Below are 20,890 nucleotides of genomic sequence, written 5' to 3'. Positions count from 1 at the left end.
TCTGATAATTCCTGTTAATTTTAAGAAATAAAGTTCGTCATTTTTTAACCTCGTTCGGTATAATATAATTTACTGATAATTTTTTCCGTTAAGGAGGAACACATGGGCGAAGGATAAAAAAGAGGTATTCTGCATGTACATGTACACAACATTGTTATTGTGTACTCGGATTAAACCGAAAATCCTTCGTTACATTGTATTTGGGTATAATTTTCACATGTTCTCAGGCGAATATTCATTTATTTTTATCTGTCTAAAGACAATAATTTCAGTTGATAGAGAAATGCTTTTATTTCATCGTTTTTCCCCATCCTTTTGATTTACACGTTTGCTTTGTACACAAAAGCGTGTGTTCATATACATGTACCGCTGTTTCTACGCGCTATCGATATGATCAGGGAGAACATGATATTCTCCAGCAATTTATTTTTATGAAAACACTCAATGAAAACATATTAGGTGAAAATATATATACCGATAGTATCTTAATATCTTATTAGTATATACCTGTTTAATTGCAATGTAACCAAGCGTAACGATCGCTTGCCAGGACTTTTTTGAATATAATTTATAACCGTTATTAAAACAACTCGTCAGCTGAGCGGACCTATGATTTAAACAGTAAAATAGGGAAATTCCAGAGTTCGAAGTGTATTTATTTTGGGCGCTCTTCCACATAAACAAATAAGACCGCATTTACGCGTACTTACATGCATGTACCAGTAATTCGTATCATGGGAAAATTCAGTTTATTAGATGAAATAAAACAAAAGCATAAGGTTAATCTTCCTAAACAACACGTTTTTAAAACAATCTCTAATATAACTGACGGTATAAAATAACAAAGAAATAACGGGATTGTGTAAATTTGTATTTAATTTAGAATGAGAACAAATCTTAACCTGTCAAATCATTTATAAAACATACTTCGTTTCCCAGACACTAATTGTCGTGCGTAATCTTCACATGCACTGACCAAGAGGTCACAAGTTTGAAATGTATGGCTTCTCATTGCGTGAGTTTTGTCAACACATGTCGGAGTAAACTATCTAAGCCAATTGATTCCCAAAGAAAACTGCATAGGAAGTTTTTTTTGTACACTTTTTAACGGGTAAAATTCATTCGACGCTCGATAGAATTTTCAAATACAAGTGAAATACTTAGGTTACTTGCGCCCGAACTAGTATTTTGTATGCAATAATATTGTAAGTTAGGAAGAAAATAATACAAACTCAAAAGTAGTCAACTTTATTTTCGATTTTCCTGACAATTAAAAATGTGACCTCTACGTACAATCATCGTGATAATTATATACATGCTGTTTAATGTTCATGAAAGAAGTAGCAACTCGTTAAATAATAACATTAGAGAGATAAATAAACTGTTTCTTTAATACGCAAACAAAGTGGTCTTTTCGGCATTCGAAATGCATTGAATTTGAAGTCAGTTAAGACTAGTTGATTAAAACGAGCGAGTGATAAGCAGTAAGACGAAATAATATGAAAGATTCTGAATGATTTTAAAGTAATTTTTCACAAAGCGCAATTATCTCGATATCGAGAAATACAATGTTTATAAAAATAAAATTAATATGCAACTTTCTTGTAATTCAGCGAATAAAATATAAATTGAAATGTACTAGCGACTTAATCAAATATATTATAAAATAATCTGAAAGATTCAACATATTTATCCACTCATCACTTAGTTTACAAAATGTATTTGGAAAGGCCATTCTATGGTTTGTTTTGTGTATGACCTTAGGTCGCTGGATCACACGCCGATTGATCCCCGGTGACCTCCTCTGCCACGCGCTATCGAGGGAGGGGTTACATAATTGTAAACACACAAGGTAAATGTAAAAGGCGTGTACTTAATGGCTGTGAATGGTCTATGTTTAAAGTTTTGTTTTATTTTCTAACTTTATTGTTTGTTTTTATATGATAAGAAGAAAAGGTTATCTTTTTTCCCTGTTAAGTAGACTGGTTTATCCAAATTTGAAAACAAACGAAATAAAAGGGAAAGTTGTCAGTAAATAATTTAGAAATAAAGCTCTGAACACTTCAAGAACCCGATTCTAAAGAATATTAGCATCTAATGTAGCTAGGTTTATTATTTATAGTAAGTTTATTTTAATTACACGCATGAAGAGCTCTTGTTTATTTGCTGAATGAAAACGCTTACCTGTATATGTGTTATGCTTCTAGCTCATTTAGAACACAAGACTCAAACAAAATAACGTTTTCTTGAGATCAGTAAGATGTTAACTAACAACTTTAATTACGGCAGCTTTTTCGAAATATTTCGATGTAAATGTATTGTTGCGTGAACAGACAAAAACAGCGATTAAAATTCAAAATGATTTTTATGCACCAGTGTTTGGAATTAAGATTATAAAAGATCGGTAAAGTAGTCGTACTGATTCGATATAATTAAAAACATAACTTTCCATTAATTAACAGCTCTTTGTACAAAATTGACATTATACGCGATCACAAATACTACCTTTGTTTATGGCCACAGGTGGCTAGTACACTGGTGACCTCGATCAAAGGCGTGGGATTCGCGCGTTGGGTTACATAACTAAACATCGAGCTGAACATGGAGACCGTAATATGCATACAGCTAATGATCGTGAATTATTCAATGCATACAGTTTAAAATCACTTACAAAGTTTGTTGTAATAATAAACGTAGAAAGATAGATTTAATATTCTCCGCTTTTGAACACTATTAATCTAATTTAAAAAAGAAAAGAAAGACTAGTTGTAATAAATAATTTAATAGTGAACCATAAACCACGTTTCAAACCTTATTAAAAAGAAAATTAACATTAAATACCGCAGGGTATATTATTGATAGCAAGTCTGTTTAAGTTATACACATGAAGAGGTCTGATTTCCTTGCCGAATGAAAAACGTTACCTGTTTACCTGGCCAGCTTTCTAATACGTATTACGCAATACCCATGGTATACTCGAACAAAACAACATTTTCATTAGATCAAAAAGGTGTAAAAGAACAATTTTGTTCCCAAGATCCAGATCGAAATATTTACCGTTTTTGAGTTATAAAGCAAAAACTTTTAAGGGCCCAAGATCCCTAATCATAGGGGCCAGCCCCTTTTAAATAGTATAATATGAAAGCCCTTGTAATTATGCACAACTTTTGTTCTACATGTCTTAACAAAATATTTCTAGTTTTCAAGATATAAAGGAAAATATGTCAAATTTTTTGCTGTTTTCCGCGTTCTAACTTTTGACCCCTCTCTAGCGCCATTTTTAATGCAAAAATCAAAAAACAAAAACCGATGTGCACAACTTCAATGCTTCCTCTTTTCAATTTCAAAGGGTTTTGTGCTCCAATTATAACCATTTCTGAGCCTTTGTCTGGAAATCGGAGGCATGAAAAAGTCAATCAAAGGGGAATAACTCGTGAACAGAAGGTAATTTCCGAATTGTATTACGGTATTCTGACAGTGTTTTGTAAAGTCTAAAAGCTCTGAAAATTTGAACAAAATCTGTTTAAAAATGAGGAAGATATGAAGCGTCAAAGTTGGCGTCTAGGAAAAAAAAAAGAAGAATAATCTTAATCATCACAATCAGTAGAAGGTCTTCCGTTGGAAACGGAAGACCTTAATAATCTTAACCATCAGAATCAGTAGAAGGTCTTCCGCCTGGAGCGGAAGACCTTAATAATCTTAACCATCAGAATCAGTAGAAGGTCTTCCGCCTGGAGCGGAAGACCTTAATTAAATATCTCCCACCGATATGAATCAGGTTAAGAGATTTAATAAAAACATTTTGAATAGTTACTTTGAAACTAAGCTAAACAAACAAGAGGCCCAAGGTCCTTAATGGTCACCTGAGTATAATACAATTTAGAAGTTAAATACACTGACAGATGAAGCTTTGTTGCCCTAAAGCAAGAGAAGTAGGAAGATCAGGATCAACAAAATAATTAGTCTAGTATTCAGTATCAACTCATAACTTAAGTTCTAATCTGTCCCCCACTTAATATTACAGTCCCTGAAACGTTCTACTTTCCCACTTGAACGGTGAGCGAACGGTGAACGAACGCTGAACGAACGCAGAGCGAACGGTGAGTGAACGATGTGTGAACGCTGAACGCAACTTGGTGAACGATGTGTGAACGGTGAACGGTGAGCAAACGCAGAACGCGAACGGAGCGCAAACGCGAACGCAAAGTGAACGGTGAACGAACGGTGAACGCAAGATGAACGATATATTCGGAATGCCTCTGATCTTTTCCTTGCATTGAAACTATTTTATTGTATCATAATGTCAGGTGCCAAAAAAATAAATAAAATTAATAATAAATAAGTAAACCAACAAATGAATGAATAAATAAGTCTATAAAATAAATTCTCCAAAATTGTCCTAAGAAAGACGATGCATGCACATTAAGTTTTTAATCACACGATTTTTATCGCATTAAAACATTGCAATTGTTGCCGAACGCTGAAGTATAAACAAATCAGAGAAAACTTCTGACTTATAGAATGAATTAAAGCGGCTGTAACATCCATTTATATATCTCCAATTTCGTGTAAAGTAATGAAAAAATTAATTACAAAGGTCAGTGGACGTTTTGCATTTATACGCTCGTATTTTAAATTTTTAATACAATAATATATTATGTGTCATTTTTATTTTTCATGATGATTTATTGAGCAGACTTCTACATGTATATTTAGATGGCCGTGGTTATACTCGGACAAGATAATACAAAGATACATATTCATATTATTTGTTATAAATAATACATTGGGCATTAACACTTGAATTTGAAACATACTCTCTGCCAATTTCAAATACCAACGCCGACACGTGTACATTTTGAACTACTATTGTTTTGTGACTTTTTTAGATGCATGTTTGTGTTGAGACTGAAATTTTTGTTCTAAAAAAGACCTTAACTTTTATTTTAAAAAATGTTAATTAAAATATTCTGGAAATACAGCACTGACTAAGTAACCAATGTAGGAGGAAAAAGGGGGGGGGGGTATTAATAATATTGAATGTCAAACATATAAAGTTCGGTGAAGAAAGAAATTTTTTTCTCTATAACTATAGACTTTACATATTATAGTAGTGAAAATTCTGTACTGCAGTACATTTCAGATAAATATTTCCTTTAACCACACTATCAATTTAATTCGCTCCAAAGATAATAAATTAACAGGATATCCGCAGTATTATGTATAACTCTCAGAACTAGTTCTATCATATTTTCTGTAGTAATTGAAAAAAACGTGTTAGAAATAAATATTTTCGTAATTTTGCTCCGTAATTATTTGACTTGGATAATTATATCACCATTAACGATTTGTCGTCTTTAACAATACAACAAAATGTTGCAGTGCTTGAGGTATTTGCACATTGCCCTTAGTTAAATTTAATATTTCAGCACGCATCGTTCTACATAGGTACAGAATGTGCTTATAGCAAAATTTATTTTCCAGAGTAATTTAATAAATAACCTAACAGCTAAGTTAGAATAATAAAAATATATATCGTAGATATTTTTCAACATGAAATAATGATTCTTCAAACACGATATGTTAGTTATTAAATAAAAAAAACCTGTAACTCCTTCCCTACAAAAAGATAAGTCCTTTCACTTCGGAGTTCCGAATGACAATGAAAACTGAACGATAGGTGAACGCTGAACGCAAGGTGAACGCAAAGTGAACGGAACGAAGAGCGAACGCTGAACGCTTTGTGAACGGTGAACGCGAGCGCACGGTGAACGCAAAACTGTGAACGGAGAGCGAACGGTGAACGAACGGTGAACGCACGCTGAACGAACGGTGAGCGAACGGAAAAATGGGAAAGTAGAACGTTTCAGGGACTGTATCACCATGCAGACTATTAACAAACTATTAGTGCTTCTGTACTATTTTTAAACCCACATTAAGACCTCTAGCATTGACCTCTCTTATGGTCTTTGAAGAACTTTTAATAAGATAAGTTATTTTTGTCTCATTTTTATTTATCTATTACTTACAGGTCTGCCTGATTATTAAAACTAAGAAAGTACTTTTTGAATTATACGATAAACATTCTTGCATAATTATCTTATTCTATTAATCTTTCAAATACATTATTTACAATGATTAATTATCAAAGGTGAATGGAAAAGGGGAATAACTTCTCTCAGAAGAATACAAATTAATAGAGCCCTGTCCAGGACCAGAATGCTAAGACAAATTGTCCAGATGTTCAAAAATCTGGTAGAAATACGCTTACTTATATCATTTAAACTTTTACTCAGTTTGCTTTCAATATGCCCAGAAGCAGAGAAGAATTTCACAGGTACAATGTATTTTCACTACAGATTCAACAAAGCCTTACCCTAACACCAGAACCCAAGACCAAATGTCAAGAAATTTACAAATTTGGAAGAGTTACCCTCATCATCATAACTATGGACTTCAAAGAATTAACACTTTTCCACTATATTATCAAAAGCCCTCCCCCCCCCCTTCCTCGTTATGCCAGAACCCCTGACCCTAGGACCACAAGATTTAAAAATTCTGTTCGAAGCTCCCATCTTCGTCATAGCTAAGCAATTAATTTATCAGCTCAACACTAAGGAGCAGACAGGATTAGTTAATGATTAATTAATAGAATTAATGCATTTTCACTATATAATCAATAGAGCCCCCCCCCCCCCACCCCTTCAAGAACCCCAAAAACTGAGGCCATGTATTTAAAAATTTTGGAAGAGGCATCCTTGCCTATCATAATCATGCACTTAGTTTGTTTAAATAATCTCCAGTAGCAAAGAAGAAGATTTTCATAGAATCAATGCATTTTCACTATATAATCAATAGAGCCCCGCCCTAACACCGGAACCCCTGACCCTGGGGCCATGAAATTCACAATTTTTAAAAAGGCATCCTTATGCATCATAACCATGCACTTATTTTATTTAAATAATCTCCAGTAGCAAAGAAGAAGATTTTCAAAGAATCAATGCATTTTCACTATAAATCAATAGAGCCCCACCCTAACACCAGAACCCCTGACCCTGGGGCCATGAAATTCACAATTTTTGAAAAGGCATCCTTATGCATCATAACCATGCACTTAGTTTGTTTAAATAATACCCAGGAGCAGAGAAGAAGATTTTCAAAGAATTAATGCATTTTCACTATATAATCAATAGAGCCCTGCCCTAACACCAGAACCCCTGACCCAGGGGCCATGGCTTTCACAATTCTGCAAGGGGCCCACCTCCTCATCATAACTATGTACTTAGTTTATCACCTTAATGCCCAGGAGCAGAGGAGAAGATTTTCAAAGAATTAATGCATTTTCACTATATAGTCGATAGAGCCCCGCCAGAACCCCTGACCCTGGGGCCATGAAATTCACAATGTGGGAAGAGGCTCTCTTGCTCATCATAACTATGTACATAGTTACTTAATTTAATACCCAGGAGCAGAGAAGAAGATTTTCAAAGAATTAATGCATTTTCACTATATAATCAATAGAGCCCCACCCTTACACCAGAACCCCTGACCCTGGGGCCATGACATTCACAATTTTGGAAGAGGCACTCTTGCTCATCATAACTATGTACTTAGTTACTTTACTTAATACCCAGGGGCAGAGAAGAAGATTTTCAAAGAATTAATGCTTTTTCACTATATAATCTATAGAGCCCCGCCCTAACACCAGAACCCCTGACCCTGGGGCCATGACATTCACAATTTTGAAAGAGGCACTCTTGCTCATCATAACTATGTACTTAGTTACTTTATTTAATACCCAGGAGCAGAGAAGAAGATTTTCAAAGAATTAATGCATTTTCACTATATAATCAATAGAGCCCCACCCTTACACCAGAACCCCTAACCCCGGGGCCATGAATTTCACAATTTTGGAAGAGGCACTCTTGCTCATCATAACTATGTACTTAGTTACCTTATTTAATACCCAGGAGCAGAGAAGAAGATTTTCAAAGAAATAATGCACTTTCATTATATGATCTATATAGCCCCACCCTGGGGCCAGAACCCCTGACCCTGGGGCCATGAATTTCACAATTTTGAAAGAGGCACTCTTGATCATGATAACTATGTACTTAGTTACTTTATTTAATACCCAGGAGCAGAGAAGATTTTCAAAGAATTGATGCATTTTCACTATATAATCAATAGAGCCCCGCCCTAACACCAGAACCCCTGACCCTGGGGCCATGAATTTCACAATTTTGGAAGAGGCACTCTTGCTCATCATAACTATGTACTTAGTTACTTTATTTAATACCCAGGAGCAGAAAAGAAGATTTTCAAAGAAATAATGCACTTTCACTATATGATCTATATAGCCCCACCCTGGGGCCAGAACCCCTGACCCTGGGGCCATGAATTTCACAATTTTGGAAGAGGCACTCTTGCTCATCATAACTATGTTCTTAGTTACTTTATTTAATACCCAGGAGCAGAGAAGAAGATTTTCAAAGAATAAATGCATTTTCACTATATAATCTATAGAGCCCCGCCCTAACACCAGAACCCCTGACCCTGGGGCCATGAATTTCACAATTTTGGAAGAGGCACTCTTGCTCATCATAACTATGTACTTAATTACCTTATTTAATACCCAGGAGCAGAGAAGAAGATTTTCAAAGAAATAATGCACTTTCACTATATGATCTATATAGCCCCACCCTGGGGCCAGAACCCCTGACCCTGGGGCCATGAATTTCACAATTTTGGTAGAGGGCTCAATGCTTATTACAATGATGCCAACAGTTTGACTGCTTGATGTCCAGGAGTAAAGAAGAAGATTTTTAAAGATTGCATTATTTTTGGTGGTTTTAGCCCCACCCCTCAGGCCCCAGGGGGGGCAGGGACCATGGAATTCTCAATTTTTGTTCCCCTTCACCCATAGATGCTATATGCCAAATTTGGTTGAAATTGGTTAAGCGGTTTCAGAGAAGAAGCTAAAAATGTTCAAATGTTAACGCACGACGCACGCCGACGGACGAGAACGGATAGCAATAGGTCACCTGAGTGACTCAGGTGACCTAAAAATATGGAATAGTAAAGTCAAGGTCACAGGGAAGGTTAAGGTGAAAAAAATTATGCAACAGTTGAATAGTTCTCATCAATATGTATCAGTGTATGGATTTTGATTAAAATTTCTTGAACTGTTTCTTTGAATTTGAGTTAAATGCAAAGTGTGATCGATGGACAGATGGAAAGTCAGGACAGAAGGATGGTGGAGTGTTTAAAGGTCTGGACCCCCTTGACCCATCCTTTAGATACCTGCTTGTTAATGTGTATTTCTGCAATTGTAGGATTAAAGAACAAAAGGCCCATCGACCCTAATAAAATATAACGGGTTACTTTAGGGACTGGCAAATTTAGTGAATTTATCTTTAAAACAGTCATTTATTATTGGTGAAATAAATTTATAGCAATTTTGGGAAAAACTTTATTTATTTTCTATGAAAATATTTCTGATTTAATTATTAGCAACATTTATTATTAGCACTGACAAGACCATCACTAATAATGCTAAAATTATATGGTCGCTAAAAATTCCCTTAATACAGTAATCTCCTGAGTATCATGCATTTCTCAAGCTTTGGCCATTTTGGCCTCATTTGGCTGTGACAAAACTTTTTACAGTTTGGTGAAGACTATAATCATTCTTATAATGTTTCCTAGAAGGTCAGGAGTAAAACATAGGTAATCAAAGATTATTAAGCTTACCTTGACAATTGTTATCTATAAGTAGGCAAATCTCACACAATTTTTTTTTTAGTTAGTATGCATCCCGAGAGAGTATCTATGCAAGTTTGGTTTTAGTAGGACTTTTACTTCTTGGGAATAGATCTGCTTCAAAAAATTAAACCTGTTCACTCATCTAGAAAATGTAGGTCAGTTCCAGCATCCAGAGCAAGTCTGATAGTGTCTATACCTAGATGCATCATCAATGCAAGTTTAATCATAACAGGCCATATAGTTATAGAGCTGCTCCAAAAACATTACCCTGGTCACTCTGACATCTGGAAAATGTAGGTCATATTCAGCATCCAAAGCAAGTCATGTAGTGTCCATCCCTTGATACATTATCCATGCTAGTTTAGTTCTGATGAGGATAATATTCACTCTTCTGGAAAATGTAGGTCAGATCCAGCATCCGAAGCAAGTCTTATAGTGTCCATCCCTAGATGCATCATCAATGCAAGTTTGGTCAAGGAAGGGCTTATAGTTATTTGGGAATGAACTTAAACCAGGATGTTGATGCCAAGGGTATAGTATAAGCTCATCTTGACTTTGTTGAGGTAAGCTGAAAAGTTACCTAAAGGTACACAGTATATATGATTTAAATTTCAAAATAACTTAGCCCCACCCTGGGCCCAGAATCTGGAGCTGGGGGGCCATGAATTTTATATTTTTGTAAAGGATTATTTGATCAGTATAATCATGCAAACAATTTGCCTGCAACATGTCCATGAGTAAATGAATATTTTTTTTTAAAGATCATAGATGTAATTTCTATTCAATATATGACCAACTTACCCCACCCTGGGGCATGAATCTTGGGTCAGGAGCCATAAATTTTGGTAGAAAGCTAAGGCCAAACAAAAAAATATGTTTGTTTACTGTTACATGCTGAAATAAAATAGGGTCGGTAGGTAGGATTTTTTATTTATTTTATTGAATTTTTTAATACACAAATTCACATGAATTGGTTTAAATACAAAACAGTTTTACCATTATGTGGTGCTTTTTGTTTCTAGTACTTTCAATTCCCATTTCAAATGCTTGACTGATTAAGATGCATGTAAAAGTTAAACTGACCAGCGAGTGACTTCGGGATTTTTATGACAGAAAAAAATTTGAGTTGTAGATTAAATATAGGGTCGGTCGGGTAACCGTAAACAAACATATTTTTTTATTACGCCTAATTATTATTGATTATCAATGAGTAAAGAAGCTTTTTGTAGTTGAAATGTATTTCCAATATATAATCATAATCAACATAGCCCCCCCCCCCCAAAGCCTCCTGGAGCCTATGGAGCCTAAGGGCCATGAATAAGAATTTCGCAATTTTGGTAGGGGGCTATATGTATAATCATGGAAATAGTTTGCCTGCTAAGTGTATCATTTAAATATAAATAAATCAGTATAGAAAAAGATTTTCAAAGATGCAATGTATTTTCAATATATAATCAACAAAGCCCCACCCTGGAGCCAAAACAATTTCAATTTTAATCAAAAGTTGAGGGCCGCTACTGATTATAATCATGCAGAAGTTTTCCAGCTACATGTCCTTCAGAAAAGAAACAATTTTTTTCATAGTTTTTTCATGAGTTAAGATTTTCAAAGTTGTAAAGCATTTCCAATAAATGGCCAACTTAGCCCAACCCTGAAGCCTGACCCATGGGTCTTGGGCCATGAATTTTACAATTTTGATAGAGGGCCAAGCGTTTATTATTATATGGAAATAGTAATGCCTGCTAAATTTTAATGAGAATACAAGGTGTTCAAAGCTGTAAGGTATTTTCAACATGTTCAATATAAATGAAGTCCTACCCTATGGCCTGAACCATAGACCCAGGGGCCATAAATTTCACAATATAGGTAAAAGGTCAAGTTTTCACTATAAATAGAGTAAACAGTTTGCCTGCTAGATGTCCAACAGAAAAGAATTTAAAATTATAGGATATACTGCATTTTTAACATGACCTTATCTCCACCCTGGAGCCTGAATCCAAGGGCATGATGAGGTAGAAGGCTCATTGCTTAGGCCAAAATAAAATTATTGTTTGTTTGGAATTGCCTCCCGCCTGATTGAAATGACCCCTCCTGGAAAAATTTTATTGACTAAAAATAAGATTTTTTTTTATTCAATCAATATTCTTGGCCTGTTATCACATGTGCCACCCAATCACTTAAAGTACCGGTAAGTGTCGGATCTAAGCAAAACTGGGTTCCTTGTTGATGGGAGATACCCTTTACAAAAAGGCAGAAAATAACGTGTTCACTGCTTATTGAGATTTTTATCATAAATTTTTAATTTTAAATTAAATTTTGAAAAAAAAATAATTTCCCTCCCTCCTGGGTCTGAAACCTACCAGGCGACAATTCCAAACAAACAATTTTTTAAGGATGGCCTTATCACAATCATTCCCAGGAGTAAAGAAGATTTTTGATTGCATTAATTTTAATGGTTTTGGCTTCACCTCTCATGCATCAGGGATGCAGAGACCATGACAAAAAACACATTTTTCCCCCTCTTTGCTAATAGATGCTCTATACCAAAGTAATTAAGCCATTTTAGAGAATAAGCTGAAAATGTTCAACAGATGACAATTGATAAAACAGATACATGTAGCAATAGATTATTGTTTTACAAGTAGTCACAACTTTTAAATGGAGAAATGAGGAGTGTCCTGATTCTAACCTTGGGTAATTTGGACAAGGTCATATGTATTAGAATTATGAAATTCTTGCCTTGGCTATAATACTTTGAAGTTGAGAAAAACATTAGATTCAGATTATATTAGGCACAACAGTTGCTTATATCCAGAAGGTGTGTAATAACACATACTGTATGAATGCTGTGAGGTTGGGCAGAAACTTAGTGGACCATATTCTTAAAATATTTCTTGTTGGTGTCTTCATGGTGGAGAATGTTGGCTTAAATAGGTTGTTCACTGGTACACTGATGGTTTATTTGGTGGGGCCCCCACCTACAGATAATGGACCTGCATCAGTCAAATTCTGGTCTCGTATGTCCTACTTTCTCCATTCTTGTTACATTTACATTGGAATGTGGAGAAATGCATATGCAAGACAACTTATGAGATGTCTTACTATGGGTCCTTCCATTGATTCTTATTAAAACCAGTCTGTCTTTGACAGGGACTAAAAATTAAGAGGAAGACTAGCCTAGTTTCTATCAGACAGGGATTCTTCACACAGGGGCTTGGTACAAAATATTTGCCTTCTTTAAAAATAATCACCCCCTCTATAAAAATGCATTTGCTTTCCTTAAATATGGTCACCACTACTATAAAAATACGATTGTCACCACTACTTTAAAAATACGTTTTTATAGTAGGAGTGACTATGTTTAAAGCAGGCAAATATCTCGTCACAAGCCCTGTGGATATCCAACTGTGGTTCTTTATGGCACTTTTCCTTCCACCTTTTTCTAAACAACTTATTCAGTGTACATGTATAACAATAAAATGTAGATATGCTTGTTATATCTGCGCCCCCAAACGGTCACACATCTGACACATTACTAAAAATTTTAGTAAAATCTGGTAAATATTGTCTTCTTTAGACTTTCATAGAAAGTAATTATATAATTCAGTGCAGAAAAAATCTTGATTTGAAGTAATGTGAATGTCTGAGAAAATAAAGTATCGAAACTTACGCCACACAGCACTTCACTGCGCTCTAAAAAATGTTCAATGTTACATAAAGATTTACAGTGCATTTTATTTTCTTCATTCTCAGAAGAGTTTTGGTGATTAAGAAAAAAATACGCATGCGCATTAATCGAAATTCTACTTTCACTTTTAACTGAAAATGACGAGCGAAGAATCGACTGCTCATGAAAACTTTGTTGAAAATGGAAAGAATAAGACAAAATTATTTTGTGAAAGATGCAGCTCTACTGTTTTGTTACCAAAGAAGGCTGTTTATTGTGAAGTAGAGGTACATTTGTTTAATAGTTTTGCATATATGACCACTTTTGAAGGGACCTTATATAGTTAGAATAATCTGTGTTTCGGGCAAAGCATTCATCAAAGTTAGAATGAGTCTCATATAGTTTCAATGTAGCAAATCGGAGAGTGTCAGTTCAGAAACGATTCTGGAGAATGTAAAAGGAATGACAATGAAAGTCCAAATTAATCAGAACTAACCTTTCTGAGGATGTATTATGCCTTCTATCCTAAAAAATAAAGACAAAACTTCAACTCATTTATCAAAGTTTTTCTCGCTTTTAATGTACATGCCATGTTGACATTTATAAATCTCTGGAATATTTGTAGTAAATGTATAAATTAGAATTATCTGCCCATCTTTATTTGCTACATTGACAACATACACCTGTCGAAGTCTATCAATTCTTGTAAATCCGCATAAAAATACTTAAACTTCAGCAATTTTTGGTAAACAATTTTTAATGTAACCCTATCGTTTTGAAGATTAATCTCTCAATAGATTCAAACCTTCTTGGGTATCAATCTTACAAACTGTTACTGAGACTTATAGAAAAACATGTTTACCAAAAGATGTTTCATAATGTATATGAAAAAAGAATTCCAAATAAATTTTAAAAATTGTCGTTTTTTTGCACTGTCATTTTATTTCCACTTTGGTATATATAATACCCCACCTGGGCAATTGGTCCTTACCTGTTATGGCATGCATGTTGAAAATGTCTAAGAACAACTCTGTATATCCTTGTCATTTTAGGACAATAACAAATAAACATTTTTAATTTTACAGATAAAAAATCATAATATCACTCATGCTACATGTTTAAAATCAAAGTTTTTGACAAAGTCCTTGAAAAGAAATATCCAATTGAAGAACTGTTGGACTATTCTGTCTGTCTTTGTAGCATTTTTAACAATGAATTCAGAATGCCCAAAATATTTCATTCTTTATATTTTTAGTTTTTTATGCCTCATATGAAGAAAAAGGCTGATGGAACTTCAGAAACAGGCGAGACATTGAAGAAATATTGGAAAGTGGATGATATGTTTGAGTTTGAAAATCTGGGATTTACAAACACAGTCGAAACAATAAAATACCTCATCTGTGCAGACTGTGAAATCGGACCTATTGGATGGCATGATATAAATGACAAAAAAGCATTTTATATTGCCCTTGACCGGGTCAAGCATGCGGAATAAGTTTAACCATTGTCCAGGAAGATCTTCATCAATGTGGGACCAAGTCATATAAATATATACATTTCCCAAAAATTTTCTTTCATTGTTTTGTATTGATATGAAGTATTAGGTCCTTATATTTATTTTTTTTTAACTTAACAAACTCACTTCAAGGTGTAAACTTCATAAAAAGAACAAACAATAATTTCGATTTCAAACAACAACTCTGTATTTATTTCTAAGAAGTTAAAATGAATATAATACATGTAATCTTTATAAGCAAAAACATTAAAAACTCCATAAAAAATAAATAAAATAAATTATTAAATGGTGTTAAAAAAGAGATTTTAAAATGGGGTTAAAAGAAATGTATCACAGCATAAGATGGATGAAAATTGCACTTGAAAGTCTGAGATATTTATAGATAACATGTACAATTTAGTAAATGTTTCAAACACATAATAACATTGGGTAAAAAATAAAATTTACAGAGTACTAGTACCATAACAATAAAAACGTCCACAAGCACTTCTTGTATTATCTAACACACATTTATATGCTGAAAGTTCCATGGTTGTTATGTGTTGTTGAATAAATGCTGCCTTCTAATACCGGTATATTTTGGTCAGATAATGGATCCTTGTTTAAGTATCGTCTTTTTTAATTTCTGGTAATACTGCGTCTTTTGGTTTGTCCATGTCTATTCTAACACCTGGAATATGAATCAAATAATTTGAAGGAAAATTGTATTTTATAAAGCTGTATGAGTATATACATTGTATTTTAATTTTTTTTGTTTTTTGGTTCATGGTACTAATTATGAAAGTTTGATAATTTATATATTAGTAAACAAGTTGCAAATCTTACCTAGGAAAGTGGGGAATCTAGGAGATCCAGAGTTTGTGTACTCTTGGAATTTGTATGTGATGATGGAGCCTATTTTGGGAGGACGGTTGTGATCTTTGTCACTCAATCTGTCATACAAAAAAGCAATTTGTAAGGTATTGTACTCCCAGAACAAAGCTTTTTTTTTTCATTTTTCAAAAATTAAATGTAGACATGTTCTTACCCAGATCCTACTGAGAATATTTTTCCATTTGCCATTTTGCATCTAAGAGCTCCCACTTTCCCTTGGAAACGACCTTTCCCAGGGTCATATCCTATGACAACAGCCTGAAAATCAATTTTGTATAGTTACCAAGTATTTTGTTATGTATACTCATAGGTGACATGCAGTTTCTGCAGTTATTGAAGAATATAAAAGTACAATTACCTCAGCATCATAGAATGTTTTAATCTTGAGCAGTGTATTTGATCTCCGCCTTTCATACTGAGATCCAGGCTCTCGAATCATGAGTCCCTCCCCACCAAGGCCAATAACTCTCTTAAGTTCATCATCAATCTGCTTCTTGCCAGTACATTTTTCTTGCTTGCACATAATTGCATATTCAGGACTGCAAATAGACACAGATAGATTAAATTATAGGTCATATATGCATATAGTTGGAATGTGCTTTTAAAATCCCTATCAGGGACTGTTTAAAGAATTTAGCTAAAAAAAACCCCATATATTTGGAATACAGCTGACTTACTCTACTTCATCAAAGTAGTCCTTAATTGCTTTCATTCTCTTTTCAAATGACTCCTTTTGTAGATTAGGGGCATCAAACACATGGTATTTAATTTTCTTCCACTGGTCACATTCAGGAGTCTTCACAATACTGACAGTGCTCTGAAACTTCTTCCTGCCCCCAAACAACTCTCCGTCTAAATGCATGTCTGTAGGTAGGTCCTTTGTAAACCATTTTGGAGCATAGAAAGGATTGCCAAGTCGAGAATAAAAACATCTGCAAGTGAAATTTGATGTCATTTAGCATGTGTCTAATTGTTACTTGAACTGTCGTAATATACCAGAATTCTGTTTCATGTTTGTTGATTTTTATTGTCTCACCTTCCATTCCAAAATGCTCTTACACCATCCAACTTTTCACTGATCCACCAGTTCGTAGGATCATTTTTTCTGTAAAGACAAGAAAAAGTAAAACAAGTTTTTTTTTAAAATCCAACAGGATTCACCATTATTTGTGTAAGAATGGCTATGAAAAATGTCTATGTATGGTATATCTGTGTGTAAGAGAAATTCAGTTTACTTTTTAAACTATGTAAACTTACTTTTCATCATATTTGTTTGCTAACAGCAGGCTTATGTTGATATGTTGGAAAACTTTAGAGGGAGCTGGTGTCACTTTTTTGTCTGCAGGGAGTTTGCCTACTCTTGATTTTTCAAACTCATCTCCCAGATATTCTCGTAGATGTCTGCAAGTTCTCTTGTTTGGAGCATTTTTCTGTACTTTCCACCCAATGCATCTAAAATGAAAAAAGATGATATGATGTTAAGAGATTTATGTGTTTCCATATTTAGTTCTTTTTATCTATTTACTGTGAATATTGTATTGGTGTTGTTCATTAAAGTATAACGAATTATGAAAAATGATGATTTTTTGTTATGATTTAAGTGAAAAATAATTGTCAAGATCAATTTAAATTTATGCTTAAATGAAAGCAAATCCCCAAATATTGATGCTATTGAAAATAAGGGATACTTGCTGAACAGGGTAGATAACTTACGTGCAGGTGTAATGGCTGCCTATTCTTTTCAGTCTGTATCCCCCCGCCACTGATTTTTCCTCCCCATCCTCAATCTTATTTTCTGCTTTAGGTCGTTTAGTTTTCTTTGGAGGGCCGTCAGCTGGGTGTCTGAACTGTTTGATATGATTTGGGTCCTTTCTGTAACACTTCTCCCAGTAAATACAGTCAGGTCGGTCATCTTCTGCAGCTGTTGATGTTCCAGCTATGTCATTGCTGGTTGAAGGCTTTGGTTTTTCCTGATTGACAAAATGAATAATTTTTTTTACACATGATAATGACATCAGGAAGGAAACTGGGTGGTTTTTGAATTAATACTTCTTCTAAACTTAATGACATTAGAACAGAAACCATGTGCTTTATTTAATTTTTTTTAAAAATAAATGGTTACTGTGCAGATTTTTAATTTTTGTTTTTTAATCTACATGTTTCCAATGTTACATACAATATAATATTTTCATGTTTGATGAACCACACATATAAGTATACTTACCATGCTGACAGAGCGAGATCTGAGCTTTTTAAGAGTTGGTCGACTAACATCAACATCCATATCTTCTGTTACACTCAGTTCATGTGTTTTTTGCCTCTTTAGTTTCAGGGGAGAATTTTTAACCTTGGGTTCTTCAATTTCTGTATCTGTAATTAAGATAACACATTTCACTATCGTTCTAGAGATAAGGGACTCTTAAGCTTAAAAATCATAATACAGTTTAATAGTGATGTATATAATAAAGTATATAAGAAAATTTACATATTTATTTTTATACCTGTGTCTCCATCTTCCTCTGGATGTAAGAAATTTTTGATGTGATCTTTATCTTTTCTATAGCATTTTGTCCAGTATTTGCATTTCTGTTTAGTTGCCATATCGTATATGATTTAATGGATTTCTTAGATATTCAATGGATGTCCTATAAGAAAAAAATACCATTCATTAATATATATATATATATATATATATATATATATATATATATATATATATATATATATATATATATATATATATATATATATACTTTGTTTAAAAATTCTTTCTCTGGTATAATTTATATGTATTCAGCTTAGTTTCTTGAAATATATTTGATATGCACTTCTTACTTGTTACGTTTTTCCGTTATGAATCCAGAGAGACAACGAACCGGCATTTATACACCTTGTTACTTCCTCAAGTACGAACATGCAATGAACACGCCCACAAAATTGTAAACAAACACCTGTCATTGCTTTCGGGATTTTCCCATTATTGGAAAGGTACATAAAAGATGCATTCCGAAAAAATGGTTGCCTTCGTCCTATTTTTAGAAACACGAAGACTTGCGATTCGTGACAAATGTAGACTTGCGATTTCTGCAGACTTGCAATTCGTTTCTTTATTTAATGCATTTGTACAAAAAAAGAAAAAAGAAGACAGAAAGAAAGGATTTATGATGATATAACCATGATTAAAAAAAATATATAAGATATATTACAGAACTGTGGACATTTTCATAAAATAAACAAAAACAAAACAAAACAAAAACAAACCAACGAACAAAAACAACCTTTTCATTTAAAAGTAAGCTATGTACATCAGTTAAAAAGTAAGGCACATGCTTACATTTTAATTCTGTTAAATATATTTTCATTTTTCAAATGTCTTTGTCCGAGCTCAAACGACGGATATTTTATAAAGGTAATATATGTACAATGTATTAAGAAAATGCTGAATATTACTATTATCACATTTTGTGAATAATTATTATATTTATCTGTTCTGTTTAATAATCATGTATGTAATATGCTCAAAAGGACCCCGATTTGGAATAATAAATAAAATATTGCCAAGAAAAAAAGAAATATATTGCAAAAAAAAATATTGCAAATATATAGCTGCGATTTGCTCAGCACGTCACAGAATTGCATGCTTTCTCGCTGTCTGGTGGGCGGGGGATGCTGAGATTTCTTATTATTGGATAGAAATATTTTTTGTTGAATCAAGGATCAGGTAAAAATGTAAATATAAGAAAAAAGTATGTTTTTTCTTTTGTTTGTGTGTATGGAATTCCGTATACGACAGCCAACTGCTTACTGCCAGCTACTTAATTACTGTCAACTGGTCACTGCTTTCTGCCAACTGCCACTGCTCATAGATGATATTACCTGTTTTATTATCTTTAATACGAATGCTTGAATATATAATAACAAATATTGGCGAATTCAGAAAGGCGAGCTAAGAAGGAATAAATAGGGGGGAGGGGTGTTTCTTCTTAAATACAAAACATCTAATTCCCACATTTCCTTGCAGGCAAATAATTCAATAGCTTTTTCTGACGGGGAGAGATTAAAGACATATATAACGTCAAAAAATGGGGGGGGGGGGCTTGTAGTAGGATCCTAGAATACATTTGTTGGTATATGCATATACCAGAAATACTTAGTCTAATGAAAAATCCTAATACAAATATTAATTTTACTCTATGTAAAAACAACTGATCTTAGGCAAGGAAGCAATTTCCGTGCGGGGAATGGGGGGGGGGGGGCAACCCAACAGAAATCCCTTGGCAATTAATAAGAAAAAAAAGGTCACTAGGCGTCGTTATTGAGTGAGCACTACTGTATTGTATATGCTGGTAATTTATTGGGGACACCCCCGCCACCACCATCAATGCTTTTACTCTAACAATAGCCATCAAAACGATTTAAATAAGACACATATAAAAATTCACAAATACGGGTTCCTTTCATAGGGTGAAAAGAAACACTAAAAGATTTACCCTAAGCAAATGTTAAATTATTATAAAATTAAGTAATATTTCTAGTATAAATTTATATGACAACAAATGTTACCCGAGACCCTGCTATAAGTTTATTATTTATCGTATGTGAACCCCACAATCCCCACTATCCCCCCCCCCCCTCTCGCGTCCAAAAAAAACAAAACAAAAACAAAAAACTATCGAATTATTTGCCTGCAAGGAATTGTGGGAATTAAATGTTTTGTTTTGAAGAAGAAATACTTCTTTCTTCGATTTACTCCTTTCCTAAATCCGCCAATTTTCGTCATTATTGAAAGATTTATGCACGCTAACTCTCGATTCCCGCCTATTTTACATCCATTTAATTCAATATAAATGACAAATTGGCCATTAAAACTTGTTTGATTGAAAAGAAAAGTTCCTTTAATAAGGGGGTAAAAAATTTTATCAATTGAAATCAGGCTTTAAAACATCACCAGATTTCTAATACTCACGACTCTTAAATATCTCCGTATGTTTAACTTATGTAAAATTTTAACATATCAGATTGAATAGATAAATTTTAGTAACACCTAAATTGTACAATTTTTTTAACGT

General features: G+C 33.7%; 2 protein-coding genes across 2 annotated transcripts; one reads left to right on the top strand and one right to left on the bottom strand.

The window, feature by feature from the left end:
• Nucleotides 1-13,549: 13,549 nt before the first annotated feature.
• Nucleotides 13,550-16,090, top strand: LOC133205630 (guanine nucleotide exchange factor MSS4-like). Its single transcript, XM_061341470.1, has 2 exons — nt 13,550-13,719; nt 14,688-16,090. Exons 1-2 carry the CDS (start codon nt 13,591-13,593, stop codon nt 14,925-14,927), a joined length of 369 nt encoding a protein of 122 aa, XP_061197454.1. The 5' UTR covers nt 13,550-13,590; the 3' UTR covers nt 14,928-16,090.
• Nucleotides 15,526-18,457, bottom strand: LOC133205629 (DNA ligase-like). The gene is made up of 10 exons (XM_061341469.1): nt 18,323-18,457; nt 18,046-18,191; nt 17,535-17,791; nt 17,079-17,273; nt 16,858-16,926; nt 16,499-16,753; nt 16,180-16,360; nt 15,976-16,079; nt 15,774-15,880; nt 15,526-15,618 (listed from the first exon to the last, which is right to left on the bottom strand). Exons 1-10 carry the CDS (start codon nt 18,420-18,422, stop codon nt 15,551-15,553), a joined length of 1,482 nt encoding a protein of 493 aa, XP_061197453.1. The 5' UTR covers nt 18,423-18,457; the 3' UTR covers nt 15,526-15,550.
• Nucleotides 18,458-20,890: the final 2,433 nt, after the last annotated feature.

This window comes from Saccostrea echinata, unplaced genomic scaffold, assembly GCF_033153115.1.
Source record: "Saccostrea echinata isolate AGI-Se365-2 ecotype Australia unplaced genomic scaffold, CSIRO_AGI_Sech_v1 ptg000054l, whole genome shotgun sequence".
Lineage (NCBI taxonomy): Eukaryota > Metazoa > Mollusca > Bivalvia > Ostreida > Ostreidae > Saccostrea > Saccostrea echinata.
Note: the sequence above shows the minus strand (reverse complement) of the source record. Positions and strands in the feature narration are given on the sequence as shown.